Below are 22,536 nucleotides of genomic sequence, written 5' to 3'. Positions count from 1 at the left end.
GGTTTGTTGTTGTTGTTCAAAAAGAATCTATGATGACTGAATGCGACACAGTCCAAGACTAAACAAGTTCCATTTGTGTACTTCTAACTTACCTAGCATTAGGGGTCGGTGACAACGCTTGACAAGATATTTGAGAGTTATGAGAACTGGGTACCTCTGAAATATTTGTGAAACCATTCCTGTTTTTCTGAGTTATGCCTTGCAATTAAACCCAGGTCAAGTTTTTAAAAAATGTTTTTACAGCTTGTTTTATGAAGGATGCTGGGGTTTTTGGCACACCACCAGGAAAAGGGAATTCCATTGCTGTGGGCTATTGAAGAGAGAACTGTGTGTGTGTGTGTGTTTGTGTGTGTTCTACCAACTTGGCACATGCCTGGTGTGAGGAGGGCAAGCACTACTGCAAGCATGACCAAAAGTTACACAAACCAGCCGGATTAGCAGGTGCTGGAGGAGCGCAGCAGAGGAGCTGTGCTTGGTGTTTTCCACTCTGGAAATTCCACGTGTTCTGCAGCTCTTTTGTAATAGCAGCTTTGACACAGGCACTAACATTAAAGGTGTGTGTAATTCCTGGGCAGGTTGATTTTACAGGGTGGAAATTATCCTGTGCACCTCCAGGTTTGGAGGGGCTGCCTCTGTGCCTTTTGGCCATCTGACTGGCTGCCCATCTGCTCTCTGTCAGAATGCGTTAGGAGTGTGCTTGGACTCATGCCCCAGAGTTTCTGCGCGGGGCTGGTCATGTGCTTGTCTCCACGACAACTCAGGGAGATGTGTAAACTGCCATGCTCTGAGCCAGATGCTTCTCTGGCCATGTGATCTAATTAAATAGTAGCTTCCCCCTCCCTCTCCCTCCCCCCTCCCCTGTCTTGATGAAACTCATTGATGTTGCCCCGTTTCCCTGGCTGAGGTGTGAAAGGAAGCTGTAACAAGGATAGAAGAGATCACTGGGCTCTGCAGAGACGCATCGCTTCCATTCTGCGCTGGTCCCTTTTACAAACTTGGAGTTCCAAGTCCACAGTGCAAAACTGGGGGGTGGGGGTGGATAAGTCTGAAGCACCCACCAAGTGGAGTCCATCTGGAATTAAGTTGGTGCTCTTTGCCTCATTTGCAGAAGCTGGGGACAGTTTGCCAACAGTAAAACACCTGCCTTTCCCCACCCGCAATAAATGTGCTGCTACATTAGTGCAACAGTGTGTGCGCGCGAGGAGAAGGGAAGCCCTCAGTCACTTGGGAGATCCTGGAAGCAGTGACTCACTCCAGGGGCAGGAATTGGGGGGCATGCAATATGCGCTTCTCCCATTTGGCCTTTGGTTCTAACCCAAGGCTGTTGTTCTCGCCCTGAACACCTTCCTCGTTGTCTTGGAACGGCAGTGGTGCCCACCTGAGAGGTCTCAGACCTGAGTTCCAGCTGAAAAAAAACCCTGGTTCTTACGGGAATTTTGTTGCCCTCCCCACCCCCACCCTGCTTGGTGGTGAAGGTTTTCACAGGTTCCGGTCCAATGTGGTTCTGTGTCACAATTCCCCACTCTCTGGTCTTTCTTTTGTTCCAGCTGTTATGGTTTGGGTTGCTCAACCATTTTCCTCTCTCCCACCACTCCCCCCCCCCACTTGCTGCACCAGAGTGAGAATCCCTGCCATACAAGGGATGCTGTACTTTTGACACTAGTCCAGTGACCTCAGCTGATCTTGTGTGGGTAAGATACGCGTCGTAAATATGTTGCATTTCGTTGGATAATTAGGTTTCCTTGGAGACCATCACACCGCAAGAACTGAGAAATGTGACCTTTTCGCGACTGCCTTCCATCACCACCTTTGATTAACCTTCCTGGAGCTCCCATCTCTAAACCCTCCCTCTTCCCCAACCCATCTTCCCCGACGTGGCTGCAAATCGTGTTGTATAGTCAATTAGCAGGTGGAATTTTCATGTCTGAACATGGTTGCTGCATCCAAATACCAGGGCTAAGGGAAAGCTGAAGACAGGCTAGCATGCATTGTGTTTCCCAGGTAGGGAAGGAGCATCCGTGCTTCCAGGGGAGGAGTCTAGCTTGCTGGCCACAGAACACTTGCTTTGCATGCAGAAGGTCCCAAATTCAGTTGCTGGCATCTCCAGTTGAAAATATTACGCTAGCAGGCAATAGATTTAGAATTTCACAGTCAAGCCAGCTAGTTCCTCCCTCATAGCAGGCCACATTATACCGTGCTGGTTTATTTGTCCATGTGGCACAGTATTGTTCTCTGACAGGGAGCCTCTCTCCACGATCTCAGGCAATGAAAGAGACTTCCAAAGAGCTGTTCAGCACTGGAAAAAAGTACCAGTAAAAAAGAGTGGAATCGCTCATCAATCAGAAATGTTGTGGGCTCAACAGGATGCCATCTTGCCCTGACAAAGTGTGGTTGTTTTGGATCTCCCTTGGTGCCCCCTCTGTTTGTTGCAAATAGGAAAGGGAGCATAGTTGTCCTCAGCCATAATTTAGGATCTAAAGCATTAAATAAAATACTCACTTTTTTAAAAAGTCAAGACATAGAGGAATATAGAGCCTGCTGGGTCTAATTAAGTGTGGGGGCCATTACTCTTGATGGGCTGCTCATCTAGCCTCCAGGACTCGTGGCTCTTTGCATAACAGAAATCCTCCAAGTTAAAACTCCTCTGCAGTTTCACTTTCTTCCTCTTTAATAGAGTTTATATGCAAAATTTATAATCCAGTGTGATATAAGCAGGCACAGCACCATAAATCGCTGCAATCACCATTCCTGGTCTTTATACCCTGTAGTGTCCTTAACTGTCACATACACTTTTCCTGCACACACGTAAAAGTTCCATTGTGGCTTTAGTATACCTCAAGGTGCTTTATGAGCATGGAACATTTAGAAATGTTTGTAGAATTCAGCCCTGGAATAGGCGGCAAGGGGAATATTAGCTACAGTAGCTCATGTGCTATCGCAAAAAAGTGGTGCAGGAAATGGTCGCCTATGCAAATTGCAATGCAAATCAGGTTATATTTCACCAGATACAAAGCAGTAGGTGGCTTTTTCTGCTATCCCATTCATCAGGGGTGATGAATGGAGGCTCTTTTGTGTTTTGACCCACAGATGGTGCAAATTGAATAACGGTGGACTTGGCCACAGCAGTAAGGCCAGTCCTTGCTTCCTGGTACAACCTCCGGTCCTCCGTATCTTTATTCCCCATCCTGGGTGTGGTGTCACCTGCCTCCCAAGGCTGGAGCAGTTTAGCTGGAGAAATCATCTCCAATGTGTGCCTGTTGGTGTTCAGCTCCTAGAATTCCTGCTTGCATTTTTGGCAGTGCAGTTTAGGAATGTGGGCCAAGTGGAAGGTGATACCAAACTCCCTCTGAGCAGAGGAGGATCAATAGGGCCACGAGAGCAGGAAATTCACAGTTCAGTCCCAGTGGCGTGGTGTGATCCAGAGGAGGCAGAAAACAGCTAGAAGAAGGCAGTGTTAGAAACGGAGATATGAAAGCTAAATGGCACCTTAAAACTAGGTTGTGGGTGCAACAACAGAATGTCTAGGTACACTTTTTTTAATAACAAGAATACAAAGCTGAAAATGAATGAACTGCAGCTACAATATTATGTTCATTTTTCACATGGTCTAGTCCAGGGGTAGAAAACCTCTAAGGCCTTCTCAGTTGCCTTCTCAATCCGGCCTGTGGCTGGTCCGGGAATCAGCGTGTTTTCACATGAGTAGAATGTGTCCTTTTATTTAAAATGCATCTCCTGGTTATTTGTGGGGCATAGGAATTCATTATTTATTTATTTTTTCAAAATATAGTCCGGTCCACCACATGGTCTGAGGGACAGTAGACTGGCCCACGGCTGAAAAAGGTTGTTGACCCCTGGCCTATTCCTTCCCCTGCCCACCCCCCTAATGTTCTTAAGAGGGTCTCTTCTCCAGTCTTCAGAGAGCAGCTGGAAGTGGGGAGGCAGGAAAAGGCCCTCCTCTCCTTCCACTCTGCAGTTTTAATCTGAAATCTTAAGCGCTGTACTGCGCCCAGAGCTCAGAAACTGCTTGCGCTAATGAAATTCCCTGTCACAAAGTGCAGCTTTGGGAGTTTGGAGCACTGGAAGAAGGAATGCAGAAAGGATGTGCTCTCTGTGTGGGAGAAGTGCAATTTTCCACATATGGACATTCCTTATAGGCTCCTCCCACAGGCCAAGATTGCCAGGGTCTTCTGTGATTGGGGGGGGCACTCCTCCCTCCTCCCAGACCTGAGGATTACAGGAATGCAGCTGTGGAGTTCCACCATGAAACCGAGGTGACAGCAGCCCATCTGCCTGGAATGATCTCTCCCCCCTCCCCACCCCCCGCCCCTGGCTCATGGATGAAAAGCACTGGGTGTACTTTTTCATTAGAGGATAAAACGACCTCTGCATTAACTTAACATTGACATAATTCTACTGCTCCTTCTTACTGCCACTTTTCAGTTGCCATAAATATATTTACTTGCTTTGCTGCAAATTTGCAGATTTAAGTGTTGCCATGACGTGAAGAGAGATGGTGCCCCCCCCCCAGCAGATACATAACCAACTTCACTATTAATGTAACACAACACAACACAATACACTTCCTTTCCCCCCACCCCAAAGTTGCAAATGGTGTTGCTTTGCTGCATTTTACAAATAAAACTCCATTCTTTTTGAAAACACCAAAAAAGTTTTGGCCCATTCAGAACACCTGACAAAGGTGTTTGTGGCCCTGTGCTATGTCAAGAACATTGACAGGATCATTGTTGAGTTATCAAGGCCTCATTTGTGCCTTCCTTGGATTTTAATTTTATTTTAATGCCTGGAGTCTGGAGCACGTGGATTCACAAAGAGTGCTTCTGAGAATGAGCTGAAGGCCTTTACTTTGCCTCTGAGCAAGCATCAACAATCCCTCTGTGGCTGGTGGGATGACTTCCAGCTAAGAGCCCCAGGTGTCCCCTGTTTTTGGAAATCAAACACGAGACATTAAAAATTGCTTGGTTTGTGGGACAGGGGGAGCACAGCCTTCCTCTTCCGTTTGCCTGGAGGAAGTAGATGACCATTGGCCAGTCTCCCTGGCTTTTGCCCTGGTTAAGGGCCCACTGTCTGGAGGTGGGCAAGTTGATTGGGGAGGCCTCCTCCCTCTCTGAACCTTGCTCCTGAATGTACTTGCCATGGTGCTTAATGCAGCCCACTGCAACTCATTGACTGGGCTTGTCCTCTTCTGGGAGCATTTGGCCACCTGTAAGCTCACCCCTCCTCTGAACTCCATCTTTCCAGGGGGAGCCCATCACGTTCTGTGAAGAAACATTTGTCTCCCACCGGTCTGCCACCATGCGACAGTTCCTGCAGAACGCAACCCAGCTGCAGCTTTTCAAGCAGGTATTGCAGGTCATTAAACAAAAGAACCATCCCCACCCCCTGCCTTGCTTTTGTGCACTGTGTTCTATACTGGGCCATGTGCCGTGAAATGCAGCTGGCCACTTTGTTTCATAATTAACTTAATTTATGGGTCAAAATGGGATGTGCTCTACATTAATATCTTTTTCCAGCCCAGCTGACAATCCGTTTACAGGAGCGCTGTTTGTTTGTTTGTTTGTTTGTTTGTTTGTTTGTTTTCCTCTTTTCTGTTCTATAACAGTAAAACCTGACATGTTCTTCTGCCTCTGGCTCTCCATTGCAAGTCCCTTCCAGTTTTATATTGGAGGCCCCATCAAGCCAGAAAGCTTGAGCAGTGGATCTCTAGCCTGGTATAATAATATGAGACACCTTGAAAAAGGGAACGAGTGTTAGCACCTTGGCAGGGGGTTGTTCTTCAGGGCTTTAGGATGGCCTGTGTGATCCGCTCTTGGTGTGCTTTCTTTTTCTTCTCCTGAAGTTTATTGATGGCCGCCTTGATCTTCTCAACTCCGGAGAAGGTTTCAGTGATGTCTTTGAGGAAGAGATCAACATGGGCGAATATGCTGGTAAGGAGGAATATTTGCTTGAGTTTGTGGACATCACTTAGAAATGCCAAGCAAAGGAGGTGACCCTTCTGTTTGGACCAGAAGTGCCAGGGAGCTTCCTTAGACCTTTAGAAAGATTAGCAAGGGAAGCAAAAGGGGTTTTTCCTCAAGCTGGTCTGTGACTGCACTTTTCAAAACTTCATGCTGTAGACAATTAATTAGGTTCCAGCCTGGCCAAGGTAGTGAGGTTTTAAGTTACATAAAGGCCTGGGGGACAAAACAAGAAATGAAAAGCAGAAAAAACACCAAGGAATATATATATTTATAGCCCTTTCTCTATGCTGCTGGTGTCTTAGAAGTCAAATAATGGGGGAAATAACATATAATACCTGCTTGTATTAACAAACATAGAAACAAATTTTGAAAGCCCGTGAATTAGAGATTCGGTTGAAGTCAGAATGAACTCCCAAGCCTGGTCCTTGGCAGAATTTTTCTTTCGCCTCTCAGTGGATTTCAGTTTTGCGGGTCTTGTGGGCTGCCTCGTGTTGTAGTTTTGGTACCTCTTCAAGGCTAGCCCTGTGTGGCTGGGGGGCTCCTCAATGTTGGGGTGGCCAGTGCCTTTCCTTCACCTTCCTCTGGAATCAAGCCAGGGATTCACGGCCAGCCCACTGACGGGGAATCTTCAGCCAGGAGTGTTGATGCGGGGAGGGAGACACAAACAACCCTCAGAGCAGCTTTCTATATTTAAACAAGACTCCTTGCTATATTTAGACATGAATAAAAAGCAGCCTCTTTCTTGCTCTTTTCTATGAAGACACATTCAGAAGGAGCTGTTATCTCACTAATTGCCCTAGTTTTTATGGGGGGGTGGGCAAGTGGGGAGCTAACTTAGATGCATTGTCCTTCCAAAGGAGGCTGCATCTCCAGCATAGTTGCATTGTCCTGGGGGGGGGGTGTCTGCTGATGGCAAAATGAGTGCTGCCACTTCTCATCTGTCTGCTTGCCTCTTTGTGTCAGGTAGTGACAAGCTGTATCTCCAGTGGCTGTCAACGGTTAGGGTAAGTGTCCCCAGCAGCCCAGGTGCTCCTCATTCTGATCGTTCAGCAATTTCTGAGTCCTATGGTGAGGGTGCTGAGATGGGGGCCAAAGCTAGTTAAGGCTTAAGGATGTTTCTGCACCCTCTCCCAAAGCAGGAACTCTGCTGGTGCTCCGATGCACATGAACGACGGGTTGCCAAAATCTGTTGTTTTTGCTACAAGGTAGAGAGGCAGGAGGCGGGCAGAACTACCTTTTTGGTATTTGGAGTACCGCTGTTAACTTAATTGATACAGATTAACTGCCATATGATAAATATTTATGAATAGCAGACCCAAAATAGATCCCAGGAGTTGTGGTTAAGTAGTCTCTCCCTCTCCGTATTACACACATTTAAGATAGTAATGGCAAAATAAATAATTAGCAGAAGCAAGCTCACTGTGTTCCAAGCCCCAAACTTACTCCAAGCAGAGCAGTTTCTGTCAGGCGGGAAATGAGAACCGGGCATCCTTGATCACTCGGGGTTCTGAGACAAATAAAAGAAGCTCTGTGAAAACATCCGACGGGCTCCTCTGACATTCTCTTGGAATGCCAAACAGTGTTCCAAGAGTTGCAGAAAAAGAAGTGCTATGAATTAATAAATTAATCATCATCACCCAGTTCTCAATGGCGCAAATATTTGCAATATGGTTCGCTGGAATAAAGCTCACTGTTAATAGTAAATTGAAAACCAGTATTGGGCAAAGTTAATTATTAGTTTTAAAAAATAGCTGTGCCTGAGTGAGTCTTTGTGGGGGGTGGCCAGGGCTGGCAGGGAGGGTGTCCATCTTTTGTGCACGCTGGATTTTATTTATCAAAATAATACATTATGCAGCAAAAGCCAACGTGAGCTGCAAAATAAATAAAACACTAACTGGGCTACTAGATTATTCTGTCTGACATATCAGAGCCTCGTGCGTCTTTTCTGGTTGTGCTTCCTGTACGTGCAGTTCGGCCCTTCTGGAAGGAGATGGATTTCTCCTGTCCCCCGTTCTGCCCTCATTTCCCTCTCAACGGTGGAAGAACGGTGGGCATAAGCAGTTTCAGACTGATTTGGGAGAAGGCACTTCAAACTCAAGATACCAGATATTTTCATGTGGTGAAATAGATACACAAACAGGTTTTACAAATGGAGACTGATTCCCTCCCTCTCCTGCTACAGTGATCTTTGAGAACTCAGACATTCTTCCACGTTTAACACCATATTTGTTTGGTGCTATAGCCTCCTATATGACAAAAATGAAGTATGAACTCAATGAACTTATAAAACGTATCTGACTATTCAAGAAAACGTTGAAGTGTTTGCCCTGCTTCCTCCTTTAAGAAATTAAATAACCGGATGTTAAGAGCAAAATGCCTGAAGCCTTTTGTATTGCTCAGGCGTGTTTGCAATACTTCTTTTTTTGTGTGTGCGCAGAAATTTGCATTCCAAACCGGGAGTTATGTTGGCTCTTCTGCCCCAGTAACAGTTTACCATGTTGTTCCTTTTCCTCATTGCAGAAAGGAAGTGGTGCCATTTTGAATACAGTCAAGACCAAGGCAAACCCTGCCATGAAGACAGTCTACAAGTTTGTAAGTGTCATAGAGTTGCATAGGAGGTGCAAATATATAGGGGAAGGCTGGGGTTGCTTTTAAGCACAGGTGGTCTGCTTGCTACACAATGTGTCCTTCGTGTGAGTCAAGAAACTTGACCAAACTGGTCGGTGCATGAAACAATAGAAGGCTAAAAAGCCAGGACATTAATACACAGAAAGTCTTTCTCGTTACTAGATTAAAAATGAAAAATCCCTCGGAAACTGCATAAAAGCTACATACTGTAGCAATAATCATTATTAGCTTTTCATCAATCAGACCCTGAAATGGTTCTCAAGGTGCTGGCATAAAACTGTTGGATGAAATTTTTTTTATGGAAGAAAAAGACTAAACAATCCGTATGAAGAGAAGAAGTGTGAATGCGGTGTGAATGTTCTCTCCTCCCCTCCCCATGCTGCAAGCCCTGCCACCTGCTGTTAGATCTTCAGTAGGATAAGAAGCGGGAGGAGGAATTTAGGGAAATGTACATGGAAGCAATGCTGTTCTAGCAGAAATTTAACAAAGGCACTGAGGATAAGTCACACATGGATACTCAGACTTTAAATTGCAACCAGAGACCAGTAAGTTCTGGAGTAAACAGTGGAGCTGGCAGGAAAAAGGTTTCCAGCAAGAGCTCATCCCCCCTTCTGCCCCATAGCAGAAGGTGCGCACCAAAGTTGGCAGAGACCCGACCTGGAGCAGAGTCTCCTCCTTTGTGTTCCTGCTTTGCCCTTTATAGGACAGGAGGCCACGGGCAGGAGATGGTCGCTGGGAGCTTTGGTGGAACTCACACTTGCCACCGTTCCTTAACCTACATTCAGCCAGTATGGATCGAAATGGATTATGAAACCGATATTCTCTCACCATCCAGAATCAAGCTCTGAGCGGTGGTGCAGAGAAGCCAGAAAGTATGCTTATGAGCCTCCCTTAGATGCGGCTAACAGTCGGGTCCTGCCCTAGTCAGGCTTCTTACCCTTACCCTTACCATGCAACACACATAAAAAAATAATTAGAGGATAGAGCAAGAAACCTAGGCTTTAGGAGGCAGCGTATTCTCTGCAAACAAAATCTCTTTCCCCCTCATTAAATATTGTTTTTTAACCTCTTGTATCTGTATTTGTTTCTATACCCATTATGTCTTCAGTTTGGTGGACCAATTTCCCCACCCCTCCCTATTCTCAGTAATCAGAAAAGGTGGGTCTTGATGGGAGGAAAGGAAGCCCAGTTGCCTCTGCAGCCAGAACAGGGTTTCTGACTTAAATTAATCTCCCTCCGCCCTTTTTTTTCTATGCAGGCAAAAGATCATGCAAAAATGGGAATAAAGGAGGTGAAAAACCGCTTGAAGCAAAAGGTACTTGAAGTTTGTATTCTTAAAAAAAAAAAAGAGTATAAGAACTACTTGGCCAGGAAAGGCATTATGTGATCAATAGAGAGCTGTGTGGTGCTGTGTTGTTAACACACTTCAAAATGCATTACCAGCTGTCCTGGATTTTTCCTACTGTTATAAATATTCACAGACAAAAAAACCAAATACATTAAGACCTGATGTGGGATGTGTGCCCCTTGCACCAAAAAAAGGGAGGAGGAGAGATGAGGCAAGTCATTGGAGGTGGCAGCCCCTTGCTCACGCGAAAACCATGGAACTGTTCCTTTCTTCTTCTTCCTTTCTTTCTCTTCTGTGAGAGAAGTCGAGAATCCCTGGCGCTGTATCTGTTGTTACAAATTTATTGCACACATGCACAAAAAGTTCTGTGTGGCAATGGTAGGCAAGTCTTGTGTGGATGGCGTGGGTTGCACACGCATCTGTTTAACGTCCATGCAGCAGTGTATGTACACTCTTGATGGCTCTTACAGGTCAGTTTCTGCACGCCATTTTCTATGTGGAAAACAGTTTCCATGCAAAATTGGCAATGGGTAAAGCATTCTTTCTTCTGCCCACCTAGCAGTTCCAAAGCACGTCAAAGTGCAAGTAGATAAATAGGTACCGCTCTGGCGGGAAGGTAAAGGGCATTTCCGTGCGCTGCTCTGGTTTGCCAGAAGCGGCTTAGTCCTGCTGGCCACATGACCCGGAGGCTGTACTCCGGCTCCCTTGGCCAATAAAGCGAGATGAGCGCCGCAACCCCAGAGTCGGTCACGACTGGACCTAATGGTCAGGGGTCCCTTTACCTTTAAAGCATTCCTTAGATGCTGTGATGGCATCCTACAACCAAGTGTGATTGTGTCTTTAATATTAGACAGACACCATGTCTGGTGCCATTTTGCTGCCTATGGAAGGAACCTTTGGCTGGGGCTGTCGATGGATCCATCAGCCCAGCCTGAGCTGTTTTTCCATTTGGCATCTGCAGATCCTGCCTTTGGTTTCCTTCACTAATGACAGTCTTCACTTCTGTAAGTGAAATTCTGCCTGTGTGCAAGAGAGAGACAGACAGACAGACAGACCAGGGTGGGAGCTTCCCTCCCCAGCTCCCAAGACTGGGCTGGTGTTCCCCCGTCTCCTGGCCGATTTAATTTGAGGCTGCCGTGAAACTGACCTCGCTACCCCCTGCATATTTTCCAGCATTAACATGAAAAGTGTCCCAGCTTTGGCAAGGAAGAACCAAACCTTAAGCCTCACCTTTACGATCTTGGTTGCCAAATAAGGAGTGGCTTTTCTGTACGACAATGGGAGGAATTTTAAAATGCGCTGAAGACAGGAAAGCGGCTTTCTCTGACTGTGCATAGCAATGATGACCTCTCAAATATAATCAAGAGCCTGCTTTTGCCCTTGGTCTGCTCCATCTCTGGGTTTGAATTGCAAATGGGTAATGCTGGGTTGACCTCTGGAGAGGTCAGGCTGGTGTATGTAAGGTCCTCCTCTAATATGATCGCAGAGATTGAATGGAGCTCCCTTCCCATACCACCTCCGTTTGTGGTCTGGGGTTTTAAAAGCATCTGCAATCATTTCCACTGCCTCCTTATGAATGAGAGCAAAAGATTGTTAACAGAGAAAAAGCATGGCAGCTTCATTTCATGCCCAGGGACATTTTTTAAAAATAAAATAAAAGTAAAGGCAGCCTTTTTTGCCCCATTTCACAAATGGAAGAAGGTGGTCCATGTCAAGCTATCATCTTACTCTGTCTCTTTTGAAACCCGGCTCCGTAGAATTGGGCAGCGCATGGGAAGAGCCAGGAGGAGGGAGGAGGGCACTGTTTTCTGGCCCTGCAAATGGTGAAAGGAAGGCATCAGTGGCCAGCTGCAAATGAGGCTGCTAGTTTATTTGCTAGTTCCAACAGAAGCCTTGTCCTTCAACCCCTTGTACTTTGCGGTGCCTTTGAGATGCACCATTTCCAGGGGCCTATAATGCCGCAGTACGAGGGGGGTGGAAGCTTGTTCTGTGTTAGACCGCCGTCTTGATGAGCCAAAGATTTTTAGCCCTAAAATGGATTTTCTTTGGGGAAAGTGTGCCTCCATGGATGGGCAGAGAGCAGTTCCTTTTCCTTCACATCTGAGCATAATACGTAATATACCTGGGGTGGGGGGAGATGAGGAGTCTGGTCTGTGCAAAACTTCTTACTGTCCTGGAATACGAAAGGAAGAGAGGCTCAAACCTCCAGAATCAAGGATCTGGCAGAGACCCACAGAAACCCACAGAGTCAGAGGGATCTCACTGGGTCACTGCTTCAGGTGCCCACACCACCCCGGGGAGATGGGAATATTTACTGGTAACTTGGCCTTCACCAAAGGTCCCAAGGCATGTTGCAGCACAATAAAACAATAAAATGCAATAGACAGTAGACAATTCAAATAACAACCAACCAATAACACAATAAGCAGAACGAAAACAATATATAACATTTTGCTTTAAAAATTCCTTGGGTGGCCAATCATTTTGATTATTGTTTTGCATTGCTTTTAATGGTTTTTGTATTGCTATGCACCTCCCTGGTGTATTGATAAATAAATAAATAAATAAAGATAAAGCATTGCACATTCTCAAAACCCTTGATAAAAAGTTACGTATTTGTGTGCTTTCTGAAAATCCCCAGTGTGGGTGCCCATCAACGCCTGTTTCCTTCGGCCTTCCAGAGAGAGGCTTCCCTGCAGAGGACCCCTGTAGGCATCTGGTCCATGGGAAGTTGGCCTTGAATGTTCAGCTTAACTTGACATGTCGGAGCAAATATTTCTTGTAGGACCAGTGGGTTGTGTCAAACCAAGTTCTAATAAGAGTAGGCAAACTGGAATGAATGTACATAAGTCGGTTGAAATTGAGAGGAACTCAAAATATTTTTTGTAAACTGCTTTGAGGTTTTTCCCTACAGTATATAAGTTTTATGAAATACCGTATTTTTCGCTCTATAACACGCACCCGACCATAACACACACATAGTTTTTAGAGGAGGAAAATCCGTAGGCATGCCACCCGTAGGCATACCCTCCATAACACGCACAGACATTTCCCCTTACTTTTTAGGAGGAAAAAAGTGAGTGTTATGGTGCAAAAAATACGGTAAATAAATAATTGTGCCCATTGATTTCAATGGGTATACTCTGAGTAGAACTAGCATTGTTTTTTAAATATTTCACCAGGAGACTGGTCTTTTTCTAAGCGTCAGGTCCCTTTTGCAAATGTTCTTAGGGTCAAAGCTGCAGCTTGCTTTGGTCAGTATGGTGTTGAAAACCTCAGCCTAAGGCCAGGGAGGTGACCTGTTCAAATCAACCCTGGGGGCTTTCCATGTTTTGAGAGAGTGAATCACCGCGCAAGTGAATGCTTCTCCAGTGCTGTCTGGAATAAGCTTCGGTGGATGAAAACTTAGTCACCTGAGCAGTTCTTTTTCATGCTGCCACAAACTAATGCAGCTACTTCTGTGCCCTCTTCTCCTTTTCGGTGGCGCCTTTTCTTTGTCCTCTTCTGAACAGTTTCAGAACACTATCTACTGTGTTGTAATGCTCATGCATACATCTCAGTCGATTTGCAGGACACACAACTAGAAGACACAGCTGGACACCCGTCTTACATGTTCTTGATGCGACTTTTCAAAGCCTGCTTAGGATCTCCAGTTGCTTTGTTCCTTGTAACTCTTCTGTGGATGAAGGGCATCTCTCTGTGTTACCTGAGCAATGGAATTGCCAAAGGAGACATATGTCTCTCCCTACCCCTTCAAAATGGAAAACCCGCCAGGACTTGTCAAGTTGAAATGAGAAGAGGTCATGGAGGTTGGTGAACCTTCACTTCTTCACCTGGGCCCTTACTTTGCAGCGCCACTCTGTGTAAAAATAGCTCAAGAGGTTTGCAAAAGGGCCTCACAGAATTCTTCACCTTCTCTCACCAGGCCTTTGTTTTGCCTTCTGTGCTTGTGTACTCTTGAAATCCACCTGAGAAACTACACCATTACAAGGGCTGTTCTCCTCCACCTGTCAAGGTGTTCCAGCAATGGCATTGACCTCTTTTTTTCTGACTTGTTTTGCTCATTTCTGCCAGATATGGTCTCAATCTCTTTGACAAAGTTGTGTCTCTTACATCCATGGCTCCTGCCCCCTGATGCCCACTTTGTTGTGTTCTACAAAGACAAGAGGGTATTGTACCATTCATACAAAGTTTCTGTCTAGGGGCTTCTCTTTAACAAGTTTTTAATTTCCGCTGCCACCCTTCCTGCCTGCCTTGATGGACGGTGGCTCCACCAGTGGGTCTGAAAAGTCCTCTTGTTTTTCTGTCTGGAGCAGACAAAGCTCTTCATAAGGTCCATCTATCCTTTGTCTTGTTTGACCTGAGTGTGTTAGGTCATCCTGTGTCCAAAAGAATCATTTCTAATTGGCTATCAGCTTACATGTCTCATTATAGTGTTTGAGCAAGAGTAGAACTTGAGGGGGCATGTCAAAGGTCACTCCATCAAAGCAGCTGGCTCCAGGGTCATGTGTGCGTTCAGTGCTCTCTCTATATTTACCAAGCACTGTTTCCTTGACATTGTTGCAAAGGGGTTTAAAACTGAGGATCACCAGGTTGCAGGCTTTCTTCCTCAACTGATTGTCCCAAGCTTTCAGTCTTCTCTGATCTTCTAGGAGCTCCTGCCTCCCTGTCTCTGCAAAGACTGCCCCTCAATCTTGCTTCGTCTCAACATGTTTTCATTACATGGCATGCATGCGCACACACTCACCTAGCCATGAACTCAGAACTCAAGTCACTAGTTTAGTTCAATTTTCTTAAAGGCCAAAAGGTGTTGGCTTGTCAGTTCCCACTGTTCCTTACTAGCAATTGATTAAAGACTACTTAAAAATATTATCAGCTGTCCCGCTTTTAACTAATGGATTGATTCGTTACATTTAAAAATATTTGCACATTGCAAAGCTTCAATGAAACATGATTTATGGTTGGTTTTGTTTGTTTGTCTGTTTCTTATGGTCAGTCCTGAAAGCAAGAGCTGTAATTACCTTCCTGAATATTCTCTGTTAAATCAAATGTAAGCTTGTGGATTCATCGCTGCTTTGATTAACCACCAGGTCCAAAATTACTCACAAAATCAGCAAGAGAGGGGCCATAGCTCACTGGTAGACCAAGCTTGCTGAAGGTCTTGGATATGAGCACTGCCAGCATCTCCATGAAGAAGGATCCTTGTGCAGGTGGTGAGAGGGACCCTTCCCTGCTTGGGACCCTGGAGTGTCACTGCTGGTCAAGGGTAGACAATACTGGGTTCACCTGTCAGTGTTGTGGGAGACTCTGGGTCTAGAAGGCACTTTGACATGGCATTTAGTTAGCTTTGGGTACAGCTTACTTAACTTTAAGAGTTTTCAAAAATCAAACTTGACATTTGCATGTGCACAAGGGAAAGGAGCCAGTGAACCAGTGTGGCCTGCAACAACTTACTGTAACAAATTGCATTATTGTAAGGAAGTTGGTGCACAGTCAACGAAGTGCCCCACAAGGAGACAGAAGCCGGGGGGTGGGTGTTCATCATAGTAGAGGTCTTTCTGTAGCCAACAGAGATCTATTGCTGGCCACTGAGTGTTTAAAATATCCACCAGGGGATGCTCAGATGGGTTGGATTCAGTTCAAGCACTGGTTCTCCAAGGGCAAACATCCACAACAGGGCTTTACGTTCCTGACCTGGCCATTCTCAGGCTCCCATAACATGTCAACTGCAGTTTTAAGGGGCCTCAATAGCAAGCCCTTGACTTCTCTCCCCCCCCCCCCCACACACACATACCGGTAATTTTGTTTTATTTTCCAAAGGTACACAATATTCAATTAGCAATAACAACACAAAATAATAATATACATAAATAAATAACCAGAAACAAAGACAAAAACCAAATCATACACCCATGTGGATTCCCTCCCCCAATACTCATCATCTCTTAATCTTTAGATTCTTACTAACATTGCATCTTTTGGTCATCCTTAATATCCTTAATATATTACCTTTTTCTAGTTCTACTTTACAAACTTAGTCTATACATACCAACATATTATCCTTAGAATATGTTTCTTCATGTAATCCTCAAAGCATTGCCATTCTGACCTTAAATTCTGATTAGTCTGGTGCCTTATGGTTGCTGTTAACTTCGCCAACTCTATGAATTCGCTTAAATTACATATCCAATCTTCCTTTGTGGGGATAACATTTCCTTTCCAGTTCCTTGCAAGCAGTAGCCTGGCTGCGGCTGTGGTATATAAGAATAATCTTTTCTTATCTTGTGGGATGTCCTTTCCTAAGATACCCAATAGGTACGCTTCTGGTTTTTTCTTTATAGAAATTTTAACATCTTTTTTAACTCATTGTGGATACATCCCCAGAATCTTTTTAACTTTTTTGCAGCCCCGCCATACATGGATTATAGTCCCCTCCACCTCCTCACACTTTCAAGCATCGATTAGATTTTAACTTACATATTTTTGGCAAGTTTGGAGGGTGCCATATACCACCTATAAAACATTTTCATTTTGTTCTCTTTTATGGAATAGCTGGCGGTAAATTTTATACCCAACTTCAAAAGTCTTTCCCAGTGTTCTATCTGTATTGCATGGCCGATGTCTTGGGCCCATTAGACCATTACTTCTTTTATTTATTTCTCTTTAAATTCCCATTCTAGTATCAAATCATAAGTTTTGGATAATAATTTCTTGTTGTTTTTTAATAATACTTTTTGTAATTTGGATTCTTCTTTTCCAAAACCTAATTTTTTTATCCGAATTGAAAACATTATTTAATTGATGAAATTGGAGCCAATCAGTAAGATAGTGTCTTATCTCTTCAAATGATTTTAACTTTAATTGTCCTTGATCTTCTCTTAATAACTGAGTATATGTTGCCCAATTACTTTCCATATTTAATTTTTTTACTGCGAACGCCTCTAGCAGGGACAGCCACCATGGTGTATATGGATCTAGTGGTGGTTGGTATCTAGTTCATACCTTATACAAAGCATTTCTAAGAATATGGTTGGTAAACCCTCTGTGGACTTTTACTTTATTGCAAGTCCTCAACTTCTGTGCCTCTTCTTGAACTATCTAAAATTATCTACAAATTCCTCTTGCTTTCCCTCACAGGTAACAACCAACTTCTGCATCGGTATTAAAATAAGTTTGATTACCTTTTCCAATTCTATAATATCCTTTTTGCGGTGAGGTGACCAGAAATGTACACAGAGTGGCTGGGGCAACCCTGTCAGATGGGTGGAGTACTACTACTACTACTACTACTACTACTACTACTCCAGATGTGGTCACACCAGACATTTGTATAATGGCTCTGTGATATTGGCAGTTTTATTTTCAATTCATTTCCTAATGATCCCTAGCATGGAATTAGCTTTGTTCACACAGAGCCACTGCACACTTCCTCAAACTTTCCACTATGACCCCAAGGTCTCACTCCTGGTCTGTCACCTCCAGTTTAGACCCCATGAGCACATATGTGAAATTCAGGGGTTTTTTTGCTCCAACGTCCCTCACTTTGCACTTGTTTTCATTGAATTTAATTTGCCATTTTCCTTCCCAGTTTGCAGAGGTCCATTACGATCTTTTTGTTTTAACTACTCTGAACAATTTAGTGTTATTAGAAAACTTAGCCACCCCACTGCTCACTCTAGATCGCAGGTCCCAATACCAATCCTTAGGGGACTCCACTTTCTACTTTTCTCCCTTTGCAGAACTTCCCATTTATTCCTAGTCTTTGCTTCCTGCATCTTAACCACAAGAGGACCTCTCCTCTTATTCCGTGGCTCTTAAGCTTACTTAGGAGTCTTTGGTGAAGTACTTTGTCAAAAGCTTTTTGAAAGTCCAGGTACACAATGTCAACAACCTCTGTCTATATTGTTATATGCTGGGAGGTGTGAGATTCCAGGGGTTCCAGGTGCTTCGCTGGGGTTTGTGTTTCCTTTGGACATGAGACACAGCGGAGACTGTGGTGTCTTTAGGATATATGGCTTATTTACATAAGCCTGCAATGGAGGGGCTCACAGCATTAACTCTCCAAGAGGTTTCTTCTCCCATGACCACAGCTTTGGATGCCAGCAGAAATCGGCCATGGCTCTCTGGCCCTCTGCTGCAGCTTACTGCGTTTAACAGACTGCCACCTTTTCCCTTCAGCTCACATCAAGGCCAACTGCATTCCTAAACTCTGCTCTGCTGGCTTAGAGCTGAGGGAGGGACCTTTCCTCTCTGCCCTCTGGCATACAGCCACTCCTTTGTGTCCCTTAATGGTTCCTCACCTTCCCTTTTGTTCTCTTCTAATGGCCCCTCTGTCAGGTGATCTCTTGAGCACAGGAAGCCAGGCTGGCTTGATTTTAACATGTTAAATCCAGTGTCTAGCACCCAGGACTTAGAAAGGAGGGTTCGGGAATTAGAAAGGGTGTTCCAGGCACCCCACAAGCTCTTAACAATATGCTCTCAAAGAATTCCAATAGGTTTGTGAGACAGGACTTTCCCTTGCAGACGCCAGCCTGGCTCTGCTCCAGCAGGTCTTCTTATTCCATATGCTTTGTTTTGGATTGTGCAATGGTTTGTCTTTGGTGGACCGTCTTCATGTGTCTGATTAATTTTATGTATTTATTTAGGGCCACTTCAGCCAAAGTTGGAATTTGGGGGATATTTTGTTATTCTGTGGCATGTGCGTTGAGTTTTTATATAACTTGTGAAAGAACAAAAGTGTGGCAGTGGCTTATATGCTAATTGGTTTCTTTTATCTATGCTTTTTTGTTGTTGCTGTTGTTGTTGTTGCTGTTGTCATTCCTAACATCAAAACTTGTTCAGTCAGTTCTATCCCCGAGTCCTTCCTTTTTGCCCCTCGCCCTTAATCAAGAGTGTTCCTGGCCATGCAATTCACCATTTCCTACCATACAGGACGTTGCAGAGAACGGCTGCTCCACTGTGCCAGAAAACTCCCTGCCATGGACAACTCCTTCCCCATTGGCTGAACAAAGAGATCCCAGACTCCACGAGGACAGAAGGCCAATCACTGTGCACTTTGGGCAGGTACGTGGTGGAGGTCGGAATTATTTGAAGTGCATGATTCAAACGCCTTGGCTTCCTTTTTGCTTTCTCTGTAGGAAGATGCACACACAGACTCATATTGGTCCCTGGGAAGCCCAGCAGTTCTGGGTCATGTGCAGCCCCAAAATCTGTTGGATCATGGGCAATCCATGTTGTGTGAAAGGGTTATTGCGTGTGCACAAAACCAGACTTTGCACATCGCTACAAAGACACCTGGATTTAGAGCTGTGCAGCATCTTCTGCTTCTCACAAGTGGCTTGCTTTAAAGTTGGAAGTGGCAGCTGACTCAGATCTGAAGCCCTCACAAGCCTTGCATACCATGCCCCTGCCTGTGTTCCTCTTGCTCATACTTCTGAGGATCTCTTGCCATGTATTAACCTGAAAAGGAGAAGCATCCTGCCGGTTCCATCGCGGAGGCGACAGCTTTTTCCTTCCCTGTGACTCCGTTTAAGGTGTCTTCTGTTATCTAGCCCAATTATTAGTGTCAGCAGCGAGCGGCTTATTATAATAAGCACTTCGGCACACTTTGAACAGAAAAAGCAATGAACTGTGGTTGGAAAATCAATTAATGGTTCTTTAATAGCATATTTCTGTATTGACTCTGGTGCTCTGTAGGCTGGTTATTTTTATTATGGCCCTGGCAATATATTTGTGAAACTTAGCCAGGATTGGAGTGGCTAATAATTAGAAAAACGTATACAAAACTACTGAGATCAACTTTCCAGCTTTCGCCTTAGCGGGGGTGGGGGTGGGAGAGAAGTGTGATGGGTTCACTTTTTGTTGTCACAAGATTTGTTGGCCCCAGTTTTAATTTTAATCTAATCTTCCCTACTAGTCTGTGACGTTTAAATATTAAAGGGCAGGTGTGAATTAATACCTGATTTCTTCAAGTGTCCATGTGACGGTAGGTATAATTATACTGAATACTGAAATAGCACTGTTATTTTTAAACACTTTAATGCTTTTTAAACAACAGTAGTGTTGGATGCCACATTAAGGCACCAAATATTTCCATTTAAATGCACACTGCACACACGGGTTTGAAAACTCATGTCTCCTTATGCGTAAGATGCAATCATTCACTGGTGAATCTTTATAATGGCTGCTTTTATGCAAACCTCACTCACTCTCTAACATGCACACATGGAGAGAGACATGTATATTTAGAACAGGGCTTCAGAGCCTCCTAATGAAATTTCTGTATTTGCCCAGCTATTGGTGAGTGAATGGGTTTGAGATCAGTTGCTCTTGTGTTGCAGGAATGTATCTCCCTTCCACTTTTTTTATCATTACATGCTTCGTTTGCTTTCTTGCACTTATTTCCTTCCTTCTGCCGTAGAACCCAAGGCAGCATACATGTAGTTCCCAGGCAGTCACCCCTTTCAGGCACTGACCAGGCTCAGACATGCATAGCTTCAGAAGGTGGTGGTGGCCTCATGTGTCTTCCAGGGGACCCTGAGAGCTTTTGGGCTGTGCTCCAGCAGCTCCTTTTTTATTCTAACGAATAGCAATGTCCCTCTTCTCCATTCATCATTAGAAGACAACTACTTTTCAAAGAACACCAAGCAAAGTCATTTTGTGCACACAATATTGCACACAAAGGATTTACATGGGGAGCAGAAAATGTGTGTGCTGCCGCTGTTACCAGGGTGGGTTAATAAGGCAGAAGGAGATTGCTCCAAAATGATGTAGTTTTTACAGTAACTCTCCTCTCCCACTTTCCTTGCCTTTGTTTGTTCCGCTGGTTTGGGTCTCTCCTCAAGAGAAACACATTAACGACCGTCCTTACATTGCAGACGCCACATTCTGCCAAACCTTTGCTCACATTTATAGCTTGGTGATAATTCGGATTAAAAGCTGTCAAAGCGTTTTTCCTGAGAAGGGATGGGTTTTAGTGTGGAGATGTGAGTAGAAACCCCAGTATTATTATTGTATTAAGTTTAATGTTGCATTTTAAGTGCCTCATACAGATAATTAAAAAGGAGTGAAAATCCAGGTGAAGTTGGAGTGGTTTGCACATTCCCAGAACGAGAGGAAGATGTGAAAGAGGGGTGTTCGCTTCCTCAGTTATTCCTTGCCACCCATGTCTGTTCTCATCATGGCATCCTTAATTCAGAAAATGCATTCATGTTGGTGAGGGTCAAGCGCCTCCTCCCCAATCTTTTTATTATTATTTGTTATTCTTATAAGCCACCTTTTCCTCCAGAGGAGCTCAAGGTGGGGTACATGGTGCTTCCCCTCCTGGTTTTATCCTGGGAACAGCAACCCTGTGACTCAAGCTGGGCTGAGAGACAAGGACTGGCCCAAGGCCACCCAGAGAACTTCAGTGGCCAAGCGAGGATTCAAACCCTGGTCTCCCAAGTCCTGTTCCAACACTCTTCACCCCAACACCACCCAGGCTGTGTTACATATCAGTAGCGCAGGCTGGCTTGCTGTGGCTGTGGCAGCTCCTCAGCCCACCAGCCCCAGCAAGACGCCTTAATTGAGATGTGCTGTCAGAGTGACAAACACATTTGCATACAGTCTATTTATTTTTCTGGGAGACGTCTGCTGGCTGCTGTGGGTTGAAATCCTTAATCAGCTTGCTGAAAGTGAGCCGGCAGCTCGGCTCTCCCTGTCCTACGCAGCCACCAAGCAAGCGGGCCTTTTCTTCATTAAGTGACAGATTAGCTGAAGGGGAGGAGGGACAGGGCTGGCGAGCCAACGGCAACATTTAATTTTAACTCATTAGAGCTTGCCTGGCTGTAGCTGGCAGCAGCCAGTGGTGTGCGTCTTGTGCCCCGCGTGGTCCTTGTCATCACTCTTCTGGCAAAGGGGCCCAAGTGCAGCTTAGATGACCAGGCAGCTTCATGGCGACCTGGGCTACGTCTTGCTCTGTCCAGCGGGAGGCTTTCTTCTGTGTGCCATGGAGCATTTGTGGCTCTGCAGTTGTTTCGCAGCAGATTCTCAGGCAGCCTGGGAAAACAAGGTCACCAAAGCATTACTCCTCCTGCAAAAAGCAGGACAGGCTGTTTGGGAGTGGAATGGGACGCCTCAGAAGGTGGCGGATGTTTTGAAAAAGAGGTCGGGTGGCCATGTGCCCAAGATTCTTTAGGTGTGATTCCTGCATTTCCATGGGTTAGGCTATATTACCTCTGAGGGATCTCTTCAAACCCTGCAATTCTATTGATTCTAAGCTAGCTAAACCCCTATCTTGAGAATTGCAGCCGTTAGGCTGTGTGGAGAGAACCCTGTTTCTCTTTGGAAGTGGGGACGGCTGCAGTTCCTGTCGCTTTGCACCTTGTGGCTAAGGCACAAGGCAGGGAATTGGTGGCACTTAGAATCTTTTGAGCGTGTTAAATCTGAAGCAGCCAAACCTGCAATGTTCTCTTGCCTGTTTATGGAGCTTTGAGTTCAAGATCAAGGAGCTAGAAGTGCTGAGCGTGTCTAGACCAGTTCTTAATTTCCATTATTGCTCAAGTTGCAACCTTTAGCTGGCGGTTCTGACTTCCATACCCCGGT

At 45.0% G+C, this 22,536-nt stretch overlaps 1 protein-coding gene across 6 annotated transcripts in view; it reads left to right on the top strand.

Moving 5' to 3' along the window:
- Positions 1–22,536, top strand: part of DENND1A (DENN domain containing 1A) — a 268,183-nt gene that overhangs the window by 214,843 nt on the left and 30,804 nt on the right. For 5 of the 6 annotated variants that reach the window (XM_083485794.1, XM_083485792.1, XM_083485793.1 and 2 more), the window contains 6 exons: positions 5,260–5,361; positions 5,858–5,945; positions 6,942–6,982; positions 8,499–8,570; positions 9,865–9,921; positions 18,886–19,017. In XM_083485794.1, coding sequence (XP_083341920.1) covers positions 5,260–5,361; positions 5,858–5,945; positions 6,942–6,982; positions 8,499–8,570; positions 9,865–9,921; positions 18,886–19,017 — 492 coding nt within the window. The remainder of the gene's footprint in view (positions 1–5,259; positions 5,362–5,857; positions 5,946–6,941; positions 6,983–8,498; positions 8,571–9,864; positions 9,922–18,885; positions 19,018–22,536) is intronic. The other variant, XM_083485795.1, reaches the window with a different exon arrangement.

This window comes from Podarcis liolepis (assembly GCF_965112155.1).
Source record: "Podarcis liolepis genome assembly, chromosome: Z".
Lineage (NCBI taxonomy): Eukaryota > Metazoa > Chordata > Lepidosauria > Squamata > Lacertidae > Podarcis > Podarcis liolepis.
The sequence above is the reverse complement of the archived record's forward strand: the minus strand, read 5'-3'. Positions and strand labels throughout refer to the sequence as shown.